Below are 25,127 nucleotides of genomic sequence, written 5' to 3'. Positions count from 1 at the left end.
TCACCTTGCCCAAGCGCTACGCTTGCCGGCAACGGATACGTACATAGTCATCCGGCTTCAGTGTCAGTGAACTAGAATATTCGAGTTCGTTGCACTTCTGTGAAGCGTTTTGACCCGTTCCTGGGGTTTCGTTCGGATAGTTCGGAAGAGGCTGGAAATTTTGGACCGCCCCAGTTCTGCTTTCGAAAAGCCGCCGGCAGGCAGAACAAGCCAATCCAATCCACAGGTGCAAAATGGCGGTGGGTCGAGCGTGCATGTGTTTGTGGCATGGTCTGAGACCCAAACTTTTACAACCCTCTCAGAATGGACCGTCATTATTGAGAAACTTGTCTTCGTGGTTGCCGGTGTCGAGGCAACCGCAGCGATGGTCTACGCTTCGCAAGCAGTGGGACACCAGTCCCTCAGCGCGACGCCGTCTCGCCGACTCAGGTGCCGGCAGCGGTACCGGCGGTGGTGCCAGCAGCGGTACCGGCGGTGGTGCCAGCAGCGGTGCTTCAGGCCACTCGGCCGACCAGTTTTCACAACGGGCGATGAAGTACACCTTTGTGGCATTCGGCGCAATGTTCACCGGTGTCGGAGGCTTCCTTGTTGTCACATGGGGTGCGTATTTTGCGGCGGCAGGAAACGCGAGTCGGGTCAACGTTGAGTCGGGTGTCATCTATTGTTGTTACTTTGCAGGTGCACCTCCACTGGACGAGCATGGCAACGAGGTGAGCCGATTTCATAGCGTCCCAGAGATCGCAGGCAAAACGGATTGCTGGCTTCGTTTAGTGTAGATGTTTCTCTGTTTATGTGCGTTCGTTAGCGTTTGTTTAAAGTGCGAGCGATCAGGATTGTGCAAACATCACATCCACCTCCGGAAAAGGATATGCGTTTCCGCAGTACTGGTACTGCTGCCTGATCGGTACATTCGCCAATTGGTAATCGGTGCCTATTCGATAAAAGTACATCCGTACTTTCCTTTCGATGCTTTTTGCAAGCTTTTTCGCGTGTAGCATGAGCACCAGTTAGCCTGACTGTACTAGCAAAAACGCGTCTGTTGATTCTTGGTCCCTTAACCTGTGGTTATCATTTGGTTTCAGCTCAAAGATGAATTCAGCCACAGTAAGTGGGCACGAGGTGAGTATTTTGAATGCGGACGGCACTGATTTACTGGCGCCTTTCAGTGCCTCGCTGGAAAGCTCACCTGTACAGAACTTACAAGGAGCTTCAGCTATATAATAAGGTAAGGAACTCCTCCGATTGTGTTATATAATAAATCAGCAGAGCGCAAAACTTAAGTAATCAAGCATATAACCTGCGCATAACCTGACTAATAATTTTGCCTGCGTATGCAAGAATTGTGATCAAGATGCGAGTGCAAAAATTTCGCTGGGGACAACTAAAGTTTCTCTTCATTCATGTCTTGGCCTCACTAACGAGGCATGCGAGTGCGAAAACATTCAGATGTATGCCCCTTTGCAGCACTGCATGGAATGTTAGCTTGGAAAAGTGTTGTGGCTTACTGAAATTGGTCTTTACATATTCGTGTCATTAAACATAATTGTTGATTTAGGTTCAGTTCTCTAACTGGCGTAAGCACATGTGTGTCTACTGGACTACTTAGCACAGAGCAGGCCAATTGGTTAGCTGCTGCAGCGCTGTGAGACGTGTTTGTAAGCAGTGTTTGCCAGTACTGTTAGGCTGTCTGTGTACTTGTGTTTGTGATGTGGTAATTAACTAATAAAGTGCTGTTTAAACCATTCACAGTGGCGGTCAACAAAAGTAAAAGACCCCTTGGCCTGTTGTTGAGACGATGAGGTGTCATCGGGAGAGGCCCTTTCATTGTGCAGTGAATGCAACTCGGCCAATGGTGACAGTGATCTCCCGTGCGCAGATGATCAAGGACCCGTCCCGTGAGAAGCTCCTTCCAGACCCCCTGACGGAGCCGTACTACCAGCCACCATATACACTAGTGCTGGAAATGACTGGGGTGCTCGTGCACCCGGACTGGACGTACCAGACTGGCTGGCGTTTCAAGAAGCGGCCCGGGGTGAACCTTTTCTTGCAACAGGTCGGACCACCACTCTTTGAGGTGGTCGTCTACACCTCGGAGCAGGGATTTGTGAGTATGCAATGGCCACCGTGCTCCGTGCATTGCTTTGCCGGCTGCCACAGCGGTGGCTCAGTTATTGTAATCAGGAACAGTCACGTTCACCTATACGACTGAGAATGTCGTACATGTATTCTATAGGGAGTGGGCGCTCACATGAGTGACCTTTGTTTTTCATGTAATCGAGCTGGGATTTAGAGCAGACACTGCCGTGTGGTGGAAACAAGGAAGAGGGGAGAGCAAACGGCCTGTGAGTTGGTTTAGTAAAGTATGGTTAGTGCAGCATTCAACCTGAATGAGGAAGATAGTTTTGAGACCTGCCTAGGCTGTGACGTTCTTTGATTACGGCACATTCTTTGATTACAGCTGTGTGCTGACATTCTTGCATTTCCTAAGACAAATAGGTGGTGTGAATTGTCTTCTTTATTATTAATACTTTGACAGCCTTCTTAGCATAAGTGTTTTGGTTTTTTTTTTACATGAAGGGCTAGTTTCTGCATGTAGCTTTTTGTCACTTGATAGTCAGTCTGGACCATTTTTTCAAAAGCAGTCTTGAATGAGAGAGATGGAACAATGATTTCGAGTTTTGCAGTTTGATAGTTACTCTTTGACAACAGGTAGTTTTGTCGCTTGGGATAAATTCAGCATGACATTCTGCCTCTTGCCTTTAGCCAGAGAAAAGATGTGAGTGTAGCTACATGCCTCGCTGCCTTTGCCACATCATTTGGCATCTTGCATGCAGACTGCATACCCAATACTGGACACCCTGGACCCTCAGGGCTACATCATGTACCGGCTCTTCCGCGACGCCACCCGATATACAGGTGGACATCATGTCAAGGCAAGTCCTGCACAAACATTCATGTTTTGAAATAGGGCTGTTCGGCTTTTCCAGTGCTCTCCTCCAGCTGAGCACCAGTAGCAATGTCAACATGTTTTCTTTTCCAATACTTGTCATGGCCTTCTTCCTTGAATCACCAACAATCTGCTCAAGTTTCCTACTGGGTACTTGTGTGCAGATTGTGAAACTGCTGTGAAACTCTCTTGAGGTAGGGGCCTTCGATTTTGGTTCAAATCAGCACATGAGTGCTATGCAATGTGAACATGCATTAAAGAACCCCACGTGGTTTAAAATAATCTGGAGTCCTGCGCTACGGCTTCCCTCATAGCACGTGTTGCTTTAGGGTGCTAACCCCCGCAATTCACAAGTTCATTTCATTTTGATGTCATCCAATTGCGCCGTGAGCGAAGGTGTTAAAACTGCATTAAACCCAATTTCTGACCGAAAAGGCTTCTTTTGAAGTGTAGTTTGTCAGTGTACAAAGCTGAAGGCATTGCATGAATACTAGTTGTCTTGTAGTGTCTTTAGAGCAATGTTTTCAGGTAGCTGAGGATATTTAAGCCTCTTTTATCGCTTGAATTTGAACTCGGGAAGCAGTCCCCGATTTCTACCTCCCCCCCCAACCCCCCATGAGTTGAAAAAGAGAGTAGAGAAACCTGAACATGAAGGGCCGTATCTTAAAAACTGCAGAAAACTCAAATTCTGTCTTGCTTACTACTCTTCCTCGAAGATTAGAGGCGATGTAATTAGTTGAAATGAAGCATGTTACAGTGGTGTACTTATAGGTACAATATTCAGCTACTAGAAGGATGGGAGGATTCATGGAGCAAGCGTTAGGTTATAAACTGATAAACCGAAATTTGCCAAATTTAGACTTAGATATTTGTACAAGGGACAACAGAGTGGGATAAGACTCGGTTGTTTGCATTACCACCTGTCATAAACATGTAAGCTGACTCATTTGAGGCGCATTGCATTTTTTTATACTTCGTGTTCATTTCGCCGGGCAAATGGCTGCTTGCAACTGTACGAAAGCACTGGCTATTAGCATGGCCACCTGAGTGGTTTCTTTGCAACTGACTGACTGAGCAGGGCCTCCTGGCTCGCTGCATAAGTTAAGTGGGCAGGGTTACTGATAAGAATGCGACCTGTGTCCTGCAGGACCTCTCTTGCCTTAACCGAGACCTCTCGCGTGTGATCTTGGTGGATTGGAGCGCCGAGGCTAGTTCCCTCCAGCCACGCAATGCCTTGCGGCTTCCAAAATGGGACGGCAGCGACGACGATCGCACGCTCATCGACTTGGCTCAATTCCTGCGCAGTGAGTGCTTGACACATTTCCTTACCGTCTTGTACCTTCATCATTGCCACAATATATTAGGCCTTTTGTAGAGTGTGGACTTCTGTTATGCATGCACATTTTTCTTTGCCGATGCAAGCCATGCATGGATGTGGCCAATTGATGATGCTTGGTGGTGTGTCGACTGGGCACATTGAAAATTGATTAGGTTTTACTGTAGTTTAAAGTTGCCGCTCTGGTTGCTGAAAAGTGATTTCTGCTGATTCTTTGAGTGAACAACATGTCACAGTTTTGATAATTGTAGCAAAACATCAGCTGCACTGACCAAGGCGAAGAAACTACAGCAGATTCTGGATATATCTAACTTGAAGGGGATCCCAAATATTGATAATTCAATGTACAAAACATAGCAGTAGATAACTTATCTGAAACCTAAAAGCAAGAGTGCAGTGCAAACACGTTGCAACAAAGTGCCGCCCGCTGGCGTATTGGCAGCACACTGCTTGCTAGGTGTTAAAGATCCCCAGGTGGTCGAAATTATTCTGGAGCCCTCCACTACGGCTCCTCTTTCTTCCTTTCTTCTTTCACTCCCTCCTTTATCCCTTCCCTTAAAGCCGGGTTCATGTGTGGGCCATGTGAGACAGATACTGCGCCATTTCCTTTCCCCAAAAACCAATTTTCAATTTTCTAGCTTGAAATGGGAAGAGGAGGGTACAGCGGAGGCAGGCAAGAGGGATCAGGCAGGCAAGAGGGATCCCGCTCAGTTTGCTCGGATTGTTGGGTAATGACTTCCTAAACACATTTACAGGTAGCCGACATGCTTAGAATATGCACCTTAACCACGTGCACATAGGCAGCTGCGGTGTTGCGGTAGTAAGTAGATACTTTCTCAACCCCTCTGTTTCAGGTTGCACACTTTCGAGGCTTGGTGAAAAACGACGCACTGCCTTGCCAATATGAGGCGATTCCTTGCGCAAAGATTGCGGGCCCCTTAAATGTCACACAGCTGCATTGTTGATTATGTTCCAGTCAGCACTAGATCTACCATAGAACTGCTAGTCGCAGCCTGAATCAGCCGCGAATCCGCAGTCGAATCGTCAGCCAGCACATGCGGGTGCTGTTTGTGGAGTCTACGCTGTTTACCTGGAGGACGGGCACGTGCTACTCTGAATATGAGGGCCGTGTACCTCGTGGCCCGCTCCAAACGAAGACACACCTTTGTGGTTTCAGCATTCCTCCCTGGAGCAATGGGACTAGCACATTGCAACGCATTCTCACAGGGAGCAGCAAACACGGTAGAGGACGCCACAACTGGGCAAGGGTTGCACTGCACTGCTCTGCACCACTGAGGAGTGTTCATTCAGTGCGATAGTTCAGAGGCCTTGTGTATTGCAATGTATTGCAGAATCAAGCTATGCTAAAATTTCACATTAGGAAATACCGCAATCATTGCTAAATTTTTTGCTTAGGATTTTCAAGAGGATGTTCTGACTGTTCGATATAAACAATAATTCAATGTGTGGGTTTGATATATCTGGGAAAGACCGTAGTAGTAATTTCAAAACTCAGCTCTTGTTGTTGAGATCACTCTGCCTGTGTGCCTGTCTCTCATCAGGCTGTAAAATAGACATGCAGATTGGCTTTATACTTTTAGGCTCATGTGTCGCTTTGTTGTTCCATCTTTCTTTTCTTGTTTTGCCCAGCCATCGCTACAAGTGAGGTGGAGGACGTGCGGACAGTTCTGGAATACTACAGCCAGTTTGACAACCCCTTAGAGGCCTTTAAGGAGAACCAAAGAAAACTACAGGTAGGCCTTCCTCAGTCGGATGTGCAACTAGGAATAAGTGCTGGAAACATGGAGTAAGTGTTGTACTTTTAGCAAGTCTGAGAACACGTTTCGCTGCTGTGGATATTATTTGCCTCTTGATTTTGCTAGCTCCTTTGTGCATTTTGGTGCAGCTGTGGTAGCAATGTCCCAATTCGCACCTTTCAGGAGGAGAAACAACAGCCGCCCTTGGATTCGGGCCCCAGCCAACGTTCCTGGGCCATGGGGCTTTGGAAGCGGCATTGACCAAGTGACGAGAGACTGTGTCACAAAGAGAGTTGGGCCTTAGACCGAACACTTGCTACTGTGTGGACGATTTGCAGATGACTGTGGACAATGACGGTGCCAGCTGTCGCCAAATATTGCATCGAATGGACTTTGGGAGCAGTGTGGCTGCCATCTTGCAAAGAAAGTAGATTTTGATAACCATAGATTCTAGGGATTTCAAGCGTGTTCTGTGACAGGGAAAGAAGACTGTGCATTGTTTTCTCCTGTGGGCTAACCGTGAATGAAGAAGGGGTTCCGTGGGCACTGGAGAAAATATTGTGCGATTCTCTTTTTTTTCTTTCATGCTTGCGGAAGATTAAACCGTTCATCTGTTAGGAGAATGATCCCTACCTCCAAAGGCCACCCTTGTGTTACTGAATCATTGAATAGTTTTGTGGGTGTCTGTCTATGCCTGCTCCTTTTTAAGTTAATTTAGTATTAAACGAGTTTCAGATTTCCAGCCTCAGAATCAAAACTATGCACTCTGGAGTAGAACCAGTATTCAGGCCTCCTTATGCGAGTGCTGACCGTTATTTCTTGATCTGTTCTACGAGCCGTATATAATATGCCATTGTTTGTAGACTCCTTATCATACAATGTCTGACCACACTGTACATTTAAATCAGCTTTTACAGCCACTTATTACATCATTAATGCCAAGGGCTAACATTGCGATACTGGATGTTCTGTAGTCTTAAGTTTTCCATGAAATTGTTGTGAGAGCTGTCAGCACCACACATTCAGCAGTTTGATGGGATGTGTTGTGTAATGTGTTTTCATGCTTCCACAAACATTTCCAAGGCATTTCTTACGGCCAAGCTGTTCACAAGCTACGACTTGCATGAATGCATAAATCTAGTAGCTTTACGAATTGGTAACTTTCTTTGTACGTAAATGTAAATAAAGTGCATGTTATACATCAGACAGTGCTACTAGTGGCTCACCAAGGCAAGACCAGTTTTGGATATGGGATCCATCAGCCCTTACCCACCATCCTGGCACAGTAAAACCCGTCCAAGGCACAGTAACTCGAACCAGCCAAAATCTATACTATGTCAGGGTTTTTGCATCAGTTGTTGATCGTGGCAGAGCTCTGATGATGCTCTCTTGCTACCTACTAAACACAGTCTTGGTTTGTAAAAGAAACACTGAGGAATACCTTCCATCGTGCTCATATTGACCCTGTATGTGATAATTATTTATTTTCAATTGTCATATTTTAGGTTCTCAAGCTCTGTTTTGTTTATATCTTGTGGAAGTACCACGTTTGCACAAGTGCAGCATGTCAACGAATATAACGCCTCTTTAATTCCATGCAAAAATCAAAACTGCGTGAACACGGCGTCGTTTTCTGCAGACCAAACGTCGTTTAAAAGGCAATGATCACGAAACGCGGGTGGTTAAGTCAAGCTCTGCAAAACTGCCTCTGCTACCGTGCTGCGAACGTTCACCTCGTTTCTTCCCTTCTCTACTCTTCACTGCACCTTGACCAGCTTACCTTTTTCAGCAAACTGCGCCGCCTTCTTGCTCATAGCCAGCTTTACTTTTTTTTTTTTTTCCGTGCGCGCCGCGCTTTGCCTGACTGCTCTCGGGACCTTCAAAAAGTTGGCTTCTCCTCGCGCTCTTGAGCTTGGTGGCGAAGTTATCTCAAAAAGCGTCGCTTATCATCTTCGGTATCCATTTGCAGATTTGCCTTCAAATATTGGTCTCATGATCCTAAACTTCACGCGTGCCGTGATCTTATCATTTCGCTGCAAGTTCGTCGCCACGGCAAGATGCTCATTATTATAGCCGATTTTTTTTTGTAAGAGAAGTCTACTATAAATGAAAAAAAAAATATGAGAGGCAAAAGGGGAGTGCAGTTTCACTTCACTATATTTGGGTTTACTATAGCGGGGTTCAACTGTATTCTGTGGCTGGCTAAGGCGGGGTTCGATCACCAGTGCCGCCAGGTACCCACCGGTGATACAATGGGTACAAGCTTTCCCCTGGTCTGGTGCTCGGCTTATCTAGGGTGAAATGCTTGGGAAATGGGTCTTTGACCCAACCTTGAGCATGAAAATGTGGGATCGAATCCTGGCTGTCATGGATGCATTTTGATTAAGGAAGAATGCACAAAAGCTGCCTGCTGTTAAATGTCCGAGTGTGCATGTGCTGAATTAACACCGTCGGGTGAGGGTATTACTGTATTTACTCGCATAACGAATGCACCCCTCTACATTGGCTGTAAAAAAGTGCAATTTTTACGCGATAGCATTAAAGGCCCCATTCACCAGAAAATTAGATGTCGGCATTGTGAGCTAACAATCACGGGCGTGGCTCTGGCAGGTGGTCCCCAGCAAGCAACCTAGGAGACAGGTGGGCCACCTAGGTCATGTGACCTTGCACCATCATCACAACTTGCCCACCATGGTAGGTGGCAGTTATACTAATGATTGGTTGCTTGGAAAGAGCGGGCTGCACAAAGCCCACTGCTGGGAGCACCTACTATTGCACGGCAGTGGCGCATCACTTATCCGCTGCACCGCTGCGCCAGGAGGGGTATGAGATCTCCCAGGGGTCTATAAATGTAAGAGAATGACCTTCTGCATATATGGGACTTGACCCGTTAGGCTATTGCATCATACCCTTAAGGCGGAGCTAAAGTTCCCACCCCCCAATTTTTTCCTTCACATAATAAATGCACTCTTTCTTTTGGTGCACAGTCTGCTGCTGATGATAATGAATGCTAACAAGCGCTCTTTTCTGAACATTGAAACAACTATGTAGTGCTGTAAACTGCCATCTGTCGAATGTCAAAACTATTATACCTCATGCTAGGAGACGAACATTGGAAGGTCCTGTGAGGAATCCGAGAAGCAGTAAACTGTGCTCTGTTTCAACAATTTTCTCCATTCAATTTGCCATGTTAGGGATTGTTGCGTCTTGTTGCGCTTGGCTTCAATGAATGCTGCGAATTTTGCTCGAGAAAATTCTGGTTGTGCTTCCTTTGTGGAGAATTATGGGCCACTACAGAAGTTACACGTGTGTTGAAGATAGAAGTTGGCAGCTACGCTCTCGAGCACAAAAACCTCACTGAAGAAGGTTTTCTTTTTGTTTTTTTATAAGGCGAGTCAAACCGGGTGGGTTATTTACTTCACCAACCTAGTTTTGTACCATTTCTATTGCTTCAAATTTTTTTTCCTGTGTCACTGAGCACAATCAACGCAGCCCCTAAAATTTTAATAATTTTTGGTAAAAAAGTGCTTCCATTATGCGAGTAAATATGGTACCTGGACCTTTAGAGCTTTTAGTTTACTGGTGCTAAAACACATCCCCTTCCCTCCTTCCAGAGTTTCATACACAGATGAAATGAACTACTGCTAATGGCATCAGCATCAATTAGCGAAATACAGAGGAAAAAAATATTTAACAAGGTGCAAATCTTAGGCTATCCGGCACAAGCTGTCGCCGATACAAAGAGTAAGGCCATTATCATCCATCTATCCAGCAAGCCTCTGTCCTTCCAACTGCCCAATGGCAGAACTTTACATACAAAGAGGTTGCAGTGCTAAGCCCATCATAGAGAACTGAAAAGTTATTACTTAAGCAGTACAACATGCTAGCTTTTTCAATAGAACCACCAATTTTTTAAAACAAGCTTTATGTTTTTAGAGTGCATTTTTGCATGTTCCGCAAGAAAAAGAAATGCATGATTGGCACGTTGCCTACTGCCATACTCTTCAAATAAGCCGAAAAGACAATTATGGCTAAACATTTTGGAAAAGGCATCAAACAAAAGTGTGCAAAATACAATACTGAAAGATAAAAAATTGAAAAACTCCAGTAGCTGTTTCAACTGCTGGCCCCTTTTGTTCAAAGAGTTTAAGACTTTATGATTTGTTAGGTGTCACAACAGTGTGGGCGCCTTTCACTGACTAATGAATTTTAATGCAAAAGCGTTACTAGTTCCATTACGAGAAAAGCCGGTGGTGAGTGCGTGCCTGCGAGTGAGTACTCTCAGATGGTAAAATCCCAGGGTGACATGATTAAGTGGTGCATTACACACAGGCAAGCCAAGCACTGCCACTTCAGACAATCCTATAAATGTTGTTCATTTGTATATATTCCCTACTGTCTGACCTCAATGTGGCGTCAGTTTTACAGACAACATTCGTGCCGAAATTGTTCGGATTGGTTTATGGGGGCTCAACTTCCCAAAGTAACTCAGGCTATGAGGGACGCCGCAGTGAAGGGCTCTGGAAATTTCGACCATCTAGGGTTCTTTAACGTGCACTGACATCGTACAGTACATGGGCCTCTAGAATTTCACCTCCACCGAAACTCGACCGCCGCGGCAGGGATCTAAACCGCGTCTTTCTGGTCAGCTGCCGGGCGCCACAACCACTGAGCCACCGCGGCGGCCATACAAAATTGTGACGCAACTGCTTGTCGTACAGCGCTCTGGGTGCTGTCATAGGGGCCGAGCGCCCGTTGTATGGCACCACCGTCGCCTCAGTGGAGCAGCGCCACCCGTGGCAAAACATTCGTCAGCGGAATGCCGAAGTAGCGGAGTGGCGTAGCCGGTTGCATTTGGCGAGACATACTCAAGCATGGCTCTGCCCGTCGTTCTGTGGTGCAGCTTTCAAAGCTTAAGTAATTGCTCAGAGTATTTTCGATCAGGCAATCTTGAAAAAGGGAAAAGCCTTTGCGAGGCAGGCCACGCGTACGACATGCACGAGTGTCAAGAAGTGGTACGCACACATTCAGTAAGCGCGTACCACATACAAAGCTGAATGCGCCAAGCTACGATGTGGACCTCGAAGTAAGTGCGACTTCATTCCTTCGGGTAACCATTGAATTGTTGAATGAAGCTTCCTGGTTTGCAGTTTGCTCAGTCTGGAAGTCCCACATGCACAAAGAATTTAGTAGAGTCATTGCGACTGATATAACATTTGTACAAGAGAACAAAGCAACTACAGCAGATATGGCTGGATGACTGAACTCGTGCTTTTTATTTTTCAGATATTGTGATTCCTATGTCCTTGGTACAAGGAATAAACAAAACAAGAATGATTAGCCTAGCTGACTCATACTTTGGTTTAACTTTAAGGCAACAAATTCCTTTGCAGGTCACCTGGAGATGCCCTGTATGCAGGCTTGTTGTTACAGATTTTGATTTCTCTGTTATTACCAAGTGAAAACAAATTGGGAAAGATTTCTGCATCTGACTGTCACGGGGTCCTTTAAAGCTACAAATTTCAAGAGCATGCAAATTACGCTAAAGCAAGCTTGTTAGTACCGGTTTTCTGGTTGTGGTATTATTAACAATAAACCAAACATGAGTAATTCCTCCAGTGGAATATCACACTTCCTTTTTTACCATAAATTTACACATATCTTTCAAAAGCAATCATTGTGAACTAAGATAATACTACACCAAGGAAACGTAGCACCCGACGTTTGTACGGTTGAAAATCGCGTTTTCAAACTTTTTTTCAGCTTAAGGTTGCAAATGTCTTTTTAAGAGCACAGAAATCCCGCGTAATCAAGCCTGTTGGTAAAAACTATGACTGGTATTGTAGCGTCCTCCTTTGGCTGCGCCTAGAGCACGGCCAAAGCGTACCCGCGCAAGAAAGACAATACAGAAGGCACGGGGCTATGGCACGTGAAGCCATGGCTGGCTGTGCTATTCTTGCCTATATCCGAGTCAGCTGCTCGTTCCTTCGCTCCTAAGGCATAAGCCTACGGTATTATTAGTACATGTTATTAAACCATGGAATTTTCCTCCAGCTGACTTTCATACTTTCTTAAACAGAAAACTACCAGCTTTGATACTCTGTCTGCAGTTAACTAATGTGGTTACTTAGAATGCACGCCTCTCTTGAACTTCCACAAGTTTCTACCACCTACGCTTGAATAAACGGGAGCTTCGTCGCTTTCGCTGCAGTGAAACCGCTTTCACGAGTTGTACTGTATGTTCAAGAGAAGCGCTAGACGTAAAAAAATATAGGTTGACGTCGATCAACCCTTGGCAATCTGTATGTGCCGGTATTTTGTTGTACACAGGCGGGAAAATGCGCGGGTTGTAACGTGAGCTGTTGGATTCTTTCGACTGCCGATAAAATGACAACTACAGATGCGGGAGTGCGGCTTCGGCTCCCATGCCATCACTCCTGGAGAACAGAAGACACAAAGCTTCCGGTTACAGCAAAATTTTTAGAACTGCCACAAAGTCTCTACGACCACACAATAGTCAAACCCGTGCATTTGTACCTCTGTTTTCAAACCAACTGTATCCAGGTCGCCCACCATTCATGCTGGTGCGGAAACCGCTGTGATGGAAACCGGTGGAAATGAATTGGCTTAGAAGCATCCGACGAGTTTGTGTAGCTGTTAGCACAGCCAAAAACACGGCATGTCTGCCTAGACTTCGTTTCACCGGACATATTCACACACAACACCAATTAAACATTAAGAGCAGAGAAGCAAACTCCACAGAAACAAATTTATGCATAAAATGTATCCAAATTCAGCACACAAGTGCAACAACTTCTTAAGTCAAATTTCAGAAATGCATTTTATCTTAATCTAACCAGTACAGTTGCAGAGTAGTTACAATTAACCTCATGGAGTCATTCCCAGGGTGTTACATAATTAAGAAAACTGTTTGATGCTCAAGTTTTTGATGTCAGCATATTCACAAAAACCTGTTTTGTACAATAAAGCTATTAGTTCCTTTTTCAGATGCCTAGTACTCATGGAAATGAAGTTGAACTCCAGCATGCGTACTTGCATGAAAACATATCTTACAAAAATAACTTTCAAAAACTATTGCTAGTGTACATAAAAAAATAGTTTTGTTGCACTCCTCAATGTCTTGGCATTCATGCACAAAAAAACAATCATTCTACTGTCATTCATTACAAAATGCCAAAGGGATGACTGACAGCAATTGTGGAAAAAGTGAAAGCCAGGAAAATCAACCTTAACATTCATTGCCTGGTTTGCCTCATTAATTGCATCATATGCTTGTGGTCAGAAGAATGTGGCATTGCAACCAACGTAAGTTCTGATCTTTTGATATCACCTCTTCATGTTGATGCTAATATGGTGGTGCTCAGTCATCGGAAACCTGTGGAATTCGCGATGTGCCGGGACCATCACAAGCACGATTTGCTGACAATTTTTCACAACCATAAAAAAAAATGTCATTTTCTAAATGTGTACTGGCACATTTTGCTTCATTTTGTCATGAGACAAACAAGACCCAAAGGTTACGAAAGAAATGGATTGAGAAATTGAAAGTTTTGACCAAATTGGACATTTTGTTTGCTGCATCCTCCTTTAACAGGAAAAAAAACATGTGCCATGACAAACTGTGGTGGCCACAACAAACAATCATGTGCTATGAAAGAATAAACTCTGTTGCAAAAACTAAGGCGATACTCTACAGTAACATGTCACGTAGGCTCAACCTTGACATAAGCATGTGTTGGAGGCCCATGTCCACTCGCACTGTGTAGTGTCTGCTCACAATATGAAAAAATAAAGTGAGACTACGTCTTTAGGATTGTTTAGTGTTGTCAGAAGAAATGGGTGTGCAGTGCAAAGGGAAAGTAACAGCTGAATAATGGAGTGGATTCCAATCTCGAGAAAGCAAGCGTAGCAGGAGCTGGCAGAGTCCAGCGGGTAAGCGAGATTAGGAAGTTAGCAGGAATAATGTATGATTCATGGGCGTTTAATGTCCTAAAGCTACTCAGGCTATGAGGGACGCCATAGTGAAGGGCTCCAGAAATTTCGACCACCTGGGGTTCTTTAACGTGTGCCGACATCGCACAGTGCATGGGCCTCTAGCATTTTGCCTCCATCGAAGTTCGACCGTCGCAGCCGGGATCGAACTCGCGTCTTTGGGGTCAGCAGCCGAGCGCCATAACCACCGAGTAGCTGCAGCTGGCACAGGACAGGGTTAGCAGGAGGTTATTGAGTGAAGCCTTGTCCTGCAGTGGGTGTAATTAGCATGATTATTATTACAAGCATGAATCTCCGACCACTTTTACCAGCTAGCCTACTTGGTATGGCACGAGTGATGTCACAATGTTTGGCAGTTCATATTCCGCCATGTCTCTTAACCACTCTGTGCAACTGTGCCCATGAACGTGCTTTTTTCACTAGGAAACCAGACAGCGGTGGTTTTTCAACATCACTGATGCAGCAAAAGCGATACTGACAAAACAGAAGTTGTGAAATAGAGCAAGATATTGACAGAAGCCTAGAAGAGGTTGGCAAGAGCATGTCTAGGCTTTTTAATGCGAGAGCATTAGGAGGGCCATGACGGCAAAAGTTGTCCGACGTCAGGTGCGTGTGAGGTCTCCACCTGTGAATTATGGCAGGTGGCGTATAAAGGGAGTTCGCACTCTCCACAAGGTACACCAGCGGCTTTAATGAAACACCACCTCCAATGACACACCGGTGACAGCAACTGGTAAGTACTCTTGTGAATGGTGATAATGATTGGGTTCTAGAGACAGTGGTTTAGCAAAATTACAAGTGGCGGTAGTGGTATAGTTTATGCTCCAAGCTGCAAAACAACAGGACAAAGGAAGGGAAGGTGGAGAAGAAAGTGCTCTCACATTTCTTCTGCATCAATCCAATTAATACCTGCTGGCGTTGGTTTCATCATTAGTACAGTGTGCTGCTATGCACAGCCTGTGAGACTGTGATAGCACTCACAATTCAAAGCAAACAACTCTGGTTTTACCTTGACTCACTAGCTTATGCAATGAGCCAATGACAGCATGCAGGCAGGCTTTAATTAGTTTCCACCGATGATGTAAAGTGAAATTAAGAATACGATATGGGCACGGATATGCAATGTGGAAAACAGGCGACCAATGATCCCTTACGGAAACGGAATCGACTCTAAAAGAATACGTGTTTGAAGAAAATTCGGTGGGGAGATGATTTGAGAAATTTGTGGAGATAAAGAGGCTGCAATATTGCGTAGGAAAGGCTTGAATAGAGGGATATCTGAGAGGCTTTTAGACTTAGTTGGGCTGAAGATGATAATGAATTGCTTGAGAGAAACTTGCCACCACTTTCATTGTTTCACCTGTGCACATTCAAATATAAAAACAGCACACTAAGCAAATGTACTTTCACTACAGGATCCCAGGTTTATTCAAGTAAACTTGTGTTCATGGCCACGGTGGCTTCTCATCTGGCCCATACTCCCGTCCATAGAGCTTGCTCTTGCCTCGATACCTAGTCAGGCTAAGGTCTGACCGATGCTCAACGTACTCTGCAAAGGCCCAACAAAGAGCCAGAAGTGGGATACCCTTGAAGAACTTCAACCTGCGCCACAGTGTCGCCGCATCCATGCTGCAAAGAAAAGGTCAACTGCTGTAAGCAATTCATGCACACCTGTTTAATCGCAGCCTGTCTTTCTCTGACCTTATTTGCATCAACATCTATGGAGACTTTTAACAACTGTGACTTAAACACACGCTCACTGTGTTGTGGGTTGCCAGACATTGCATATGCAAAATGTGCAGCCACGAATAGCGAGACAAACAATGAAGCCAGGGGTAGGAAACTCCGGTTAGTTTTGGTTTAGTTTATGGGGGTTTAACGTCCCAAACAACTCAGGCTATGAGGAATGCCATAGTGAAGGGCTCCGAACATTTCAGCCACCTGGGATGCACTGACAACGCACAGTACACAGGCCTCTAGAACTTCGCCTCCATCGAAATTCGACCGCCACGGCTAGGTCAGCAGCCAAGCGCCATAACCACCGAGTCACCGCGGCGGCAAGTTTCGGTTTCAACTACTTCAGCACACCTGGTGAGTGGAAGAGAACTGATGCTTAAAGTCGAATGATTCCTGTGCAAGCGTGTTGCACAGCGGTGGTGGTTGAATTGTCTGAGCTGCCAGATATGAAGCTGCTCTATTTTCGCTGGTGGTGGCTTGAACCCCCACTTGGGGACAGTTTTTTTTTTTCTGCTGGATACCCTTGTCATGAGGACAAGATGACGCTCCAGTCAGCTGCCGCTATGGGCAGAATTGGTGCTCAAGTTTGCACTGGCTGGACAGTGGTGTATATGGAAGTTTCCTACTCTTGATGAAGTCGTGTGATAACATAACTCGGTAAGCGTAACAGACCCAGCGAAAAGCACACATGCAAGGTTGCTACTGCCATGTGACAGCAGCTCTAAGAAGCTGGCATCGCCAGTGGCTCACTAGTGGGTTGTGCTGCATTCAAGCAAATTTCAGAGTGGCCCACCTGTGACGCACGATGCACAGGGATTACATCTAGAAAAATTGCAGCTGCAGTGAATGTGTTAAAGGGACACTGAAGAAAAACAGAAGCTGGCCTGCATCGACAGATAACAATTGCAATGAGAAAGGTACTACTAAGTAAGGCTTTTATAAGATAGAAATAACCACGAAATTAAATACAAGTATCGCCATAACCAGCTGTTTTTGCAAGCTGACTGCAGTGACATCACAACAGTTTCTTGTGCGTGGGCCCGTGACACTAGACTACACTAACATTAACTACCAAACTGCGATCAAGGCCTTTTCAGTCTTCACATCACGAGCTTGAATTGGACAGCAGGAAAATTTTGAAACCTTTTCTCAGCAATAAATGTCTTTTCCTGCCGGACAAACATCAACATTGCGAGAGAGCCAGAATCTATTTAAACTAAGAGCAAAAACTGAACGGTGTTGTCCTTTGGGTCCCTTTAATACTATTGATTCACTATTATCCAGCGATTTTTTTAAGTTCCAAAACGATGGCTTTACGCAGACAATAAATTCTCATTAAGTGCAATAACAAATCACACATGAAATGTGGTACTGGGCGCACAAAGGTAACTAAGGTCTTGTGCCTCTCGAAAAGCCCGAATAAAACTGGTACACCGAGTACACGAGAACAACAGAACAATTTAAAATTGTGCTAACATGAAGCTCAATAGGGTAGAACGTTGGGCCAGTTGGTGTAGCGACATATTAAAAAACTTTGCGCAGAATAACACAGGACGGGAGGGAGAAACACGCACACACACACGAGCGCAATACAACGTTGCTCTGCAAGTAGCAACAATTATAAGACTGCAAAAGCGCGCGCACTGTTCCAAAGGCGGAGAATTACGTAGAAAAGTGCCCAATGGCCCAATGTGCTAACATCTTGCGTTTAACAACTTTTCCGCCTATACTGGCTCCCAGCGGTTGTCTACTGAAACGCGTGGCACAACAATTGGACTGTTATTTGCTGTACCGTCACAGTATTCATGAATTAACAAAAAATCGCTGTGTCCCGAAAATTAGCGGAGGGGGTTCATTAACGGGCAGCTTAGATGAACCTGCATCAGTTCATAAATCGCTGTGGGAAACCAGAGGAAAAAACCTGACACCCTGGGAGTATCCTGCGCACTATGCTGTCGCCGTACAGACGGCTTTAAAGCGCTGAAATTTAATTCCATCGCACGACTCTCGGACACATGGGCTACTCCGACCTTCAGTGAACATACGTCGCCAGAAAACAAAACTCACTTGAATCTTCACTGCTGATGTCCCGACTGCTCAGCGGCTGCCTTGGTTTTCTTCCAGCGCTGAGTGCGCGTGTAATCGGTGTAAATAGCCCAGACAGTGAAGACCGGGAAAAGAACTGTTGCAGCGTAACGTCGACAAACAGTGAACGCCGGCAGCAGCTTCTCCGGAACGACTGCCATGCACCAAGAGGCTAAGCAGCCCTGGTGCCACTTGTGGCGCACTTGGCTTCTGAATAGTTAAAAACAAATAGAAGCGCAATGGTGAACAGGATGATTGTATCACTACAGAACATGCGAGAGAACACCAACCTCAAATATTTCCCCTACGTGACCTTTCCGTCGCACTTTCTCGTTTTTGTCTTTTGGATTGGCTGGGATCGGCTAGGTTTACTGGCTGCTTCGATTCTCGCCGAGCTTACAAAATACACCACGGAGTGCAAACAAACTAGTTAATTGTTTGTCGTTATAATTTTTTTAAAGATTAAATTGACAAAATATGTTTTATAGTAACACACGACCAGAAGGAAGGCTTGTGTGAATGGAAGCAGCGTGGCATGGCCGGTTCTGTACGCGGTAGATGGTGGTGGTGAAGTTTACGTGCAGATTCGTTGTGGGCACGAGAGGCGAGCTGAAACCAGGCAGCTCGCGTGTCGTTGCCTGTACGCATTGTCAGTCGAAATTTTGTCCATTTCAGCTGTTCCACGGGCGTGATTGAGCGAAACAAAATCGTTTCTATTCAGAGCTTGTGTGCGCGACGCCTAGGGCCCGCAGCCGACCACGTGAACCCCGCCTACTCATCGCCGTGTGCTCGAGGCGCATAGGGGCTCCATTTTCGGCCGGTTAAAAATGATCATCGGACGTTGCGAAAATGCGGACTTGTGCTGTTCGGAGCCGAGGTAGCCATATACATTCAGCCGCCTACGCTTTTTAAAGGTGCGGCTTTGCCTCCAAGATGGACAGAATATTCCACGAGAAGGTAGGAGTCTCTGCGCGCGTGAACTTGTTCGGCAATCGAGGTTTCGTTTTTTCACATCGCATGGCTTCGGAAAGCAGTCGGTGTAGGCGCAGCGTCGCGTGTGTTTTTTTCGCTGTCCTAGACTTGGACTTGAAGTAATCTCTGAATAACGGTTTTCTCTTAACCTCTGTGCGCTGCTAAATCTGCTGAACTCGAAAAACCAAGTGTCTAAGCAGTGAACTAAAACATGCTCTGCTTGAATTCGCAGTAGCAGGTTACCACTAGATTTTTCAATGGTTTGACGTTTGTGGCCGGACATAAACCAAGCCAGAATCGTATGATTTCTTGTTTTGCCTATGCACCGAGGACCCAGTTACTGAGAGGAAAGTGCCATCGCTTCTAGCGATGGGAACTGTTTTAGCCAGTAGATTTGAGCCCACAGAGCCGAAATCTTAACCTGTGGCTTTCCTAAAGCTAATGCTTCCTAAAGCACTTGAAAAGTTGCGAGAATATACACTTTTTTGCCTCGGAACACTCGCTGTGCGTATTAGGTGCCTTCCTTTTTTGATTCTGCCCATTAACGCCCACCCTTCCCCACTCTTAAGGCTGCTTGCTATGAAGCTTCTCGGCTGTTAGCCTGGAGCTATTTGTAGAGATAGTTTTTAAGATGGTCACTCGCCCTAATTAAGCTGGCAGTGGTAGTCTACAATAGATGGAGCGGTCAATGCGTTAGCTGAACTGGTGAAACTCCTCCCTGGGCCCACGACAATGGAGGTGTGACTTTCGGGGGCTCTAGAGGTGGATTTCGACAAGATGTAGGGGTTATCAGGTGACTGGAGCCGATCAGGAGCGGCAGAAACGTGGCAAGGAAATCGTTGCTCCTGATGGCTATTCAACAATCTGGATTGATGCCAGTTCTCATCCATGCTACTCATACAATCTCAATATCTGAGCATGTTATGTACTTGCGAGTGTATGTCAGTCCTCTTGTAACAATATGCTTCGCACTAATTTCCCGATGCAGCAAGAAGGCTCGCTGTGTGCCCAGCACTGCCTCAATGGACTGCTTCAGGGCGAGTATTTCACTGCTGTCGACCTGGCTGCACTTGCCCAGCAAATTGATGAGCAAGAACGTGAGACGATGGCCGAAGGAGGCCTGAACAGCGATGACTACCAGCGTTTTGTGCATGTGCGTGAGTTGCATTTCACTTGAATTTCGGTCCTGTTTGGTGTGTAGGATGTTTCTTAGAGCACAGCTCTTAGGCGCCCATTCCTGCATTCCGCGTCGTCAGCGTAACCGGTTGTCTAGATCGAAATGCCATGGGAAGATCCCCGAGGGTGGCTAGCAATATAACACGCCATCCATCAGCAGTGGCAGGTGGCGTGCAAAGAGCTGCACTCAAATCTCACATTACTAACTGTCGTAATCGCCTGGCAATTTTTTGTTTCATTTTCTTAGAAGTCTTAGAAATGCTTGGATAGTTGTGCAGAAGTTTTGTAATGACTACACTGGGGCTGCACGGGTCTTGCAAGCTTCTGCAGGCCTCTTTTACTCTTAGTGGCGTTGCCTCTTGGGCAGCCCGACAACAGCTTCCCTTTTATTTTTTTATTACATAGTATGTGCTGCAGGGTCCAAGGAGCACAGGAAGATCTTAGTCGATGTACAAAAGAATAAAAGCTAAAATAACCAAAAAAAACACGTTGAAAAAAGATTCACCAGTGCTACTCATAATGTGTTGATGGGGCATTAAGGTGATTCTAAATGAATAATGTTCAAAGAGAGAAGGAGAAAATACCAGTTAGTTGTCATAAAAATTTGTTTTAGTGCATGTCTTTTGAGAACACTGTATTTTGTGACCACAGAAGCTAAGAAAAAAGAACCACTCAAGAGCAGTCTCACTCCAACAGCTTAATCGCTATTCCTCAGTACGTTCATCTCCATGTCGTTATAGTGCTGTCAGATGAGTACTAAACAACTTGCATAATTATTTTCTGTTATTTATTTATTAGAGTGCAGTATAAGCGCACTCTTGTGTGACATTCTTTTTTTTTTTTTAAGCATGGACCATGTTATATACCAAACACCCAGCATAGATTTCTCTGCTTGTCTGTGTGTGCATTACTGTCAGTTCAAGCTTTTCCCACCATTGTGGATAACCCTGACTTACGGTGGGTGCATGTTGTTTGAGTGCAGCAGCCCTCGGGGAACCTGGATGACAGCGGCTACTTCTCCGTGCAAGTGATCGCCAGTGCACTCAAGGTGTGGGGTCTGGAACTGGTGCCTTTCAGCAGCACTGACCCCGTGGCCAAGGCAGCTCAGGCTGATCCCACGTGAGTGCTACTCCTGGGCCTTCGCTGCTGAACCCGAGGTGCGGGATCGAATCCCAGCCTGGCGGCCGCATTTCGAGGAGGGCGAAGTGCAAAAAAACTCCTCTGCTGTGTGATGCTCGGTGCGCGTTGAAGAATCCCACGTGGTTGAAATTGATCCGAAGTTTTCCTCTGCAGCATTTCTCTCAACCCATCTGCAGCTTTGAGACACTGAACCTCACAGACCACTTGACGCCGTGTGCACCCTTAGCCATCTCGTATAGAGCATGCTGTCATCTGGCCCATTGTGTGTTTAAGTACACAATGGTATGTGTACTTTTGAGAAATTTTGGGCATTAATTTATAATCATGTAGCTGCACTGATGGCTTCAACAAGAAGTATGTGCCAACTATATGAGCTAGAGGAAGGAGATATCCCACTTGAGCATGCTGCAGCATGCTTTTGGCTGAAGGGAGAAATAGAAGTTACGGGTCCTGGGTTCCATCGAATAAAATTTCAAGCACGCCTTCAAGAATAATAACGATGGACATCATGAAAACTACACCTGTGCCTCAAACAATTTACCACAGGGTATTAGGGCATTTGCATGATAGATTGAGCACGCATGTCCGGTTGCAATTTTTGATCTCAAATGAAAAAAATATATAATGCTGACGAGTCAGGATGCACCCAAAAAGGCAGCCTTCAGACAAAGGCCTATTTCGCCCGAGGCATCATGGACAGATCTCTCGAGTCTCTTGCTAAGACTCCAGGGTCTTCGTTTAAACCGTATTGGTTGTATAGTTCGGCGTAGGCGCTGCACACGTCAACGAGGTGAGCGTTGCGCTTTGAATATAGAAGAGCAAGTGCAGTAGCTTTAACATAGCTAGCCGAGCCCTTCCAAATTGAGTTAATGACAGGTAAACATTTTTTGCTGCAAATGTTACGCAAGCACCGCCCTTGAAACGTAATTTGCACATTTTTATTATCAGACCTCTTTTTAGGTTTACACTGAGGACAGAAACTCACATACACAATAGCAACTGCAATCCTGTCAACATGGTCACATTATGCCTTGTCTTACTCTAAATCTACAAAAATACTGTGACATGTTTTTGGAGGACATGTTAGAGCAAGTTGTAGAGCTTTTTTTTTATTCTGAAAGTGAGCAGAAATCTTAGATGGCTTTTTATGTCGCTTGTAATTTCGACACCATAGGTGTGCTTCGCATATGCCTTAAAAACTCGCTAGTGCAGATCAGGCATTCATCTCATTCTGCTTTCTTACTTGCTTGCAGCCAGCTTACGGCCTACATATGCAACTACAAGGAACACTGGTTCACCATCCGCAAGTTGGGTGGCCGCTGGTTCAACCTGAACTCACTCCTATCTGAACCACAGCTTATATCCAGGACCTACCTGGCCCTGTTTTTAGTGCAGCTGCAGCAGGAAGGTAATGCTATACTAGTCTGTGTGGCACTTTCAATAAGGTTTATGTCCTCAGCTGCAAATTTTACTGCAAGAGCAGTTATGGGCATGTTTCCTGGTTCTGTAGCACTGTCGTTTAGCTTCATGGACTCAAGGCACCTTGTGTGCACTAACAGCGAAGCATTTCCACCATTGGTGCACCATGTTCTGCGTGTGCAATTATAGATAAAAAGAGGACAGCTATTCTTCGTTGCCCACCTAATGGCCCGGACCTCTTGCTTCCAAACTTCCATTTGCCAAGGTGAAGAAAAATCCGAGTGTTACATACTTGCATGTTTGACAAAGAGATTGCCAGTGGAGTGTTCGATTGGTGTCATTAACAGCCATTGTCATTCATCTAGGGCAGCGTGCAGAAATTAGTGCACCAGCAGCAGGAATTCTGTGATGATGGTAGGAATTAATCGGCAAGTAATGTGCTTCCATAAAGTTGGACATTGTGTACTTTCCTTCTAATGCAAGATATTTCATCTCCATTTGTTAATAAAAAAATTGCTGCTCAGAACCTGGCTGAAGCTATGCAAGTACCGGGCATCGAATCAAAGCAGGTTTCAGCGGTGGCTCAGAGAAAATGATTTGGTTCAAATTACGCTCCATGTTGAAAAATTTCAGTTCTGCATGCCTTGAGTTATATGTACTCAAGACATACTGGATCTGGACAGTGTATAAAAACATTCGTAAAACGTAGAAGGGAGAAAATTGGCCTCAACAGGACAACCTGTGGCACATTGCGGCCAAGGCTGGGTCTCTGTCCTCAAGTGGAACCAACTTTGATGTGTGCGGAGAGGGAAAGGCTTCAAGGGAGCCTCATGATCTCTAGTTGCATTTCTCCTGACAACTTTCGTCATTTTTGTTTCTGCATCTCCAAAACAGGTTACTCCATCTTTGTTGTGGTGGGACCTCTACCCCAGTGCCAAGCCGACGAATTCCTCGAGGAAGACAGTGATCGCGACCTTCAGGAGGCATTGCAGCAGAGTCTGCTGGAAAGCCAACTTCCAAAGTCATCAACCGAGGCAACGTCTACACTGTCGGAAGAGGAGATGCTGGAAGCTGCACTAAGACTGTCCATGGAGAGCTGACATGAGTGCATCGAAACGGACTATGCAAGATTCTGCCTAAACAGCGCCTGTTAAGGTGGTGGCACAGTGCAACTGCAGGGTCAAACCAATACGTGTGCAAAGAACTGGACGGTGCAGTGCAAGCCCACTGCCCTCTTACGTTACATTGTTTCCTTGCATGTGTACTGCAATATTATAGTTTCAAGCCCAAATAAATCTATGCAGGAGCACACTTTCATTGCAGTCACCCATGTTTGTTGGACTGCAGAACAGTGCACGTTTCGGTAGATGGCTATTCAAAAACATCCAATTTTTTTGTTACAGTGTACAAATGCCTAATGATCACAGGCTTGTGTGAAGAAGCTTCATTAATATAACGCTGCACATATAGTTCCACTTGTTGCATAGGGCTGTAAACTGTTGCATGCCTGGTCTGCAAGACTGGCACAAATCAAACATGTTACTTGCAATAAATGCATCTGTCGATTACTGCATTTATTTGTTGCACAGTCCATTTCATCCAACATGTCACAAGTCAAAGCTGCGCAACCAATTTTTTTTTTCCCCCTTCATGAATTACAGCACGGAGCTTGTGCATTGCACACCGCAACCACTTCGCCTGCGACGGCTTAAATGCGGCAACAACTTCACATATGTACATTTTCCAGCCTGCCAATGGATTCGTCTCCGCTCGACTCGAACAGCATTTGTGGAGGCCAACCGACTCATCACTCTCGCAACAGGCAAGGCACCGCAGCGTGGTCGACGAGGAGCCCTCCAACGGGCCGGAGTGCGCGACGTCAGACGAAGTAGTGTGGCTTCCTGACATTGATGCCGTACTCTTGCAGAGCAGGAGTCAGGTCTTCCATGGTGAGGGTGTAGCGCTTGTCCTTGGTCGCCTTCTTGCTTTGGCCGGCACCGCGCATCTTGCAATGCTGCAAGGCGTCGTTGGTGATGTCCGAGAGGAACTTCTGCGCCGCCAGCGAAACGAGTCTGACGACGCGCGGGTCGCTGGCCTCCAGTCCGGCGGTGTTGAGGTAATGCGCTGTAACCGAGTCCGGCAGAGTCGGGCTGTAATCTTCCAGCTGCAGCAGAAGTTCCGACAGCGACTGGCCCGACGGCACCGACCTGGACTCGACAGTTCCAACCCCGCTCGCAGGACTCGAGGCGCCGCTTTCGAGCTTGACGCTGACCGTCGCGTTACCTTGCTGCAAGCCTTCCGACATGGCGGCCCTGCGGTTGATCTGTCTGACGAACTTGTCTTCGAGCTCCAAGGGGAGCCGAGTTAAGATGCAGTAGACCAATCACCCACTCCTCAACGCAACTACCACTGATTCACGATAAGGAGTGTGTTTCGCGCTAACGCCACGCAGACCACGGACACACGACTAATACACCAACTAGCCAACTTGGCCAACTTGGCTACTAGATCGCAGCTTGCTCTATTTTCCCCTAGCGGCGGTTCA

At 45.9% G+C, this 25,127-nt stretch overlaps 3 protein-coding genes and 1 long non-coding RNA gene across 4 annotated transcripts; 2 read left to right on the top strand and 2 right to left on the bottom strand.

Moving 5' to 3' along the window:
- Window positions 1–215: 215 nt before the first annotated feature.
- On the top strand, window positions 216–7,244 carry LOC144132986 (mitochondrial import inner membrane translocase subunit TIM50-like). The gene is made up of 9 exons (XM_077665757.1): window positions 216–600; window positions 679–710; window positions 1,083–1,104; window positions 1,167–1,225; window positions 1,877–2,104; window positions 2,835–2,933; window positions 4,095–4,251; window positions 5,934–6,037; window positions 6,224–7,244. The coding sequence occupies exons 1-9, from the start codon at window positions 234–236 to the stop codon at window positions 6,299–6,301; spliced, it is 1,146 nt and encodes a 381-aa protein (XP_077521883.1). The 5' UTR covers window positions 216–233; the 3' UTR covers window positions 6,302–7,244.
- An 8,210-nt stretch (window positions 7,245–15,454) lies between these two features.
- LOC144132985 (uncharacterized) lies at window positions 15,455–18,302 on the bottom strand. The gene is made up of 3 exons (XR_013314954.1): window positions 18,166–18,302; window positions 17,858–18,085; window positions 15,455–15,682 (listed from the first exon to the last, which is right to left on the bottom strand). It is a non-coding gene; the product is annotated as an uncharacterized LOC144132985 (long non-coding RNA).
- Window positions 18,303–18,465: 163 nt separating this feature from the next.
- On the top strand, window positions 18,466–24,155 carry LOC144132981 (ataxin-3-like). Its single transcript, XM_077665754.1, has 5 exons — window positions 18,466–18,832; window positions 19,836–20,000; window positions 21,006–21,142; window positions 22,417–22,571; window positions 23,477–24,155. Exons 1-5 carry the CDS (start codon window positions 18,809–18,811, stop codon window positions 23,680–23,682), a joined length of 687 nt encoding a protein of 228 aa, XP_077521880.1. The 5' UTR covers window positions 18,466–18,808; the 3' UTR covers window positions 23,683–24,155.
- Window positions 24,136–25,069, bottom strand: LOC144132984 (transcription initiation factor TFIID subunit 10-like). Its single transcript, XM_077665756.1, has one exon. It carries the CDS (start codon window positions 24,885–24,887, stop codon window positions 24,462–24,464), a length of 426 nt encoding a protein of 141 aa, XP_077521882.1. The 5' UTR covers window positions 24,888–25,069; the 3' UTR covers window positions 24,136–24,461.
- Window positions 25,070–25,127: the final 58 nt, after the last annotated feature.

This window comes from Amblyomma americanum, chromosome 5 (genome assembly GCF_052857255.1).
Source record: "Amblyomma americanum isolate KBUSLIRL-KWMA chromosome 5, ASM5285725v1, whole genome shotgun sequence".
Taxonomy (NCBI): Eukaryota; Metazoa; Arthropoda; class Arachnida; order Ixodida; family Ixodidae; genus Amblyomma; species Amblyomma americanum.
Note: the sequence above shows the minus strand (reverse complement) of the source record. Positions and strands in the feature narration are given on the sequence as shown.

Bases quoted from the DNA above. Each gene is read 5' to 3' on its own strand.
- LOC144132986 (XM_077665757.1), top strand. From the start codon at position 234: ATGGCGGTGGGTCGAGCGTGCATGTGTTTGTGGCATGGTCTGAGACCC. The intron at 601-678 runs GTGCGTATTTTG...GTTACTTTGCAG, and splicing joins CTTCCTTGTTGTCACATGGG to GTGCACCTCCACTGGACGAG. The intron at 6,038-6,223 runs GTAGGCCTTCCT...CGCACCTTTCAG, and splicing joins AGAACCAAAGAAAACTACAG to GAGGAGAAACAACAGCCGCC.
- LOC144132981 (XM_077665754.1), top strand. From the start codon at position 18,809: ATGGACAGAATATTCCACGAGAAG. The intron at 18,833-19,835 runs GTAGGAGTCTCT...TTCCCGATGCAG, and splicing joins ACAGAATATTCCACGAGAAG to CAAGAAGGCTCGCTGTGTGC. The intron at 22,572-23,476 runs GTAATGCTATAC...TCTCCAAAACAG, and splicing joins AGTGCAGCTGCAGCAGGAAG to GTTACTCCATCTTTGTTGTG.
- LOC144132984 (XM_077665756.1), bottom strand. From the start codon at position 24,887: ATGTCGGAAGGCTTGCAGCAAGGTAACGCGACGGTCAGCGTCAAGCTC.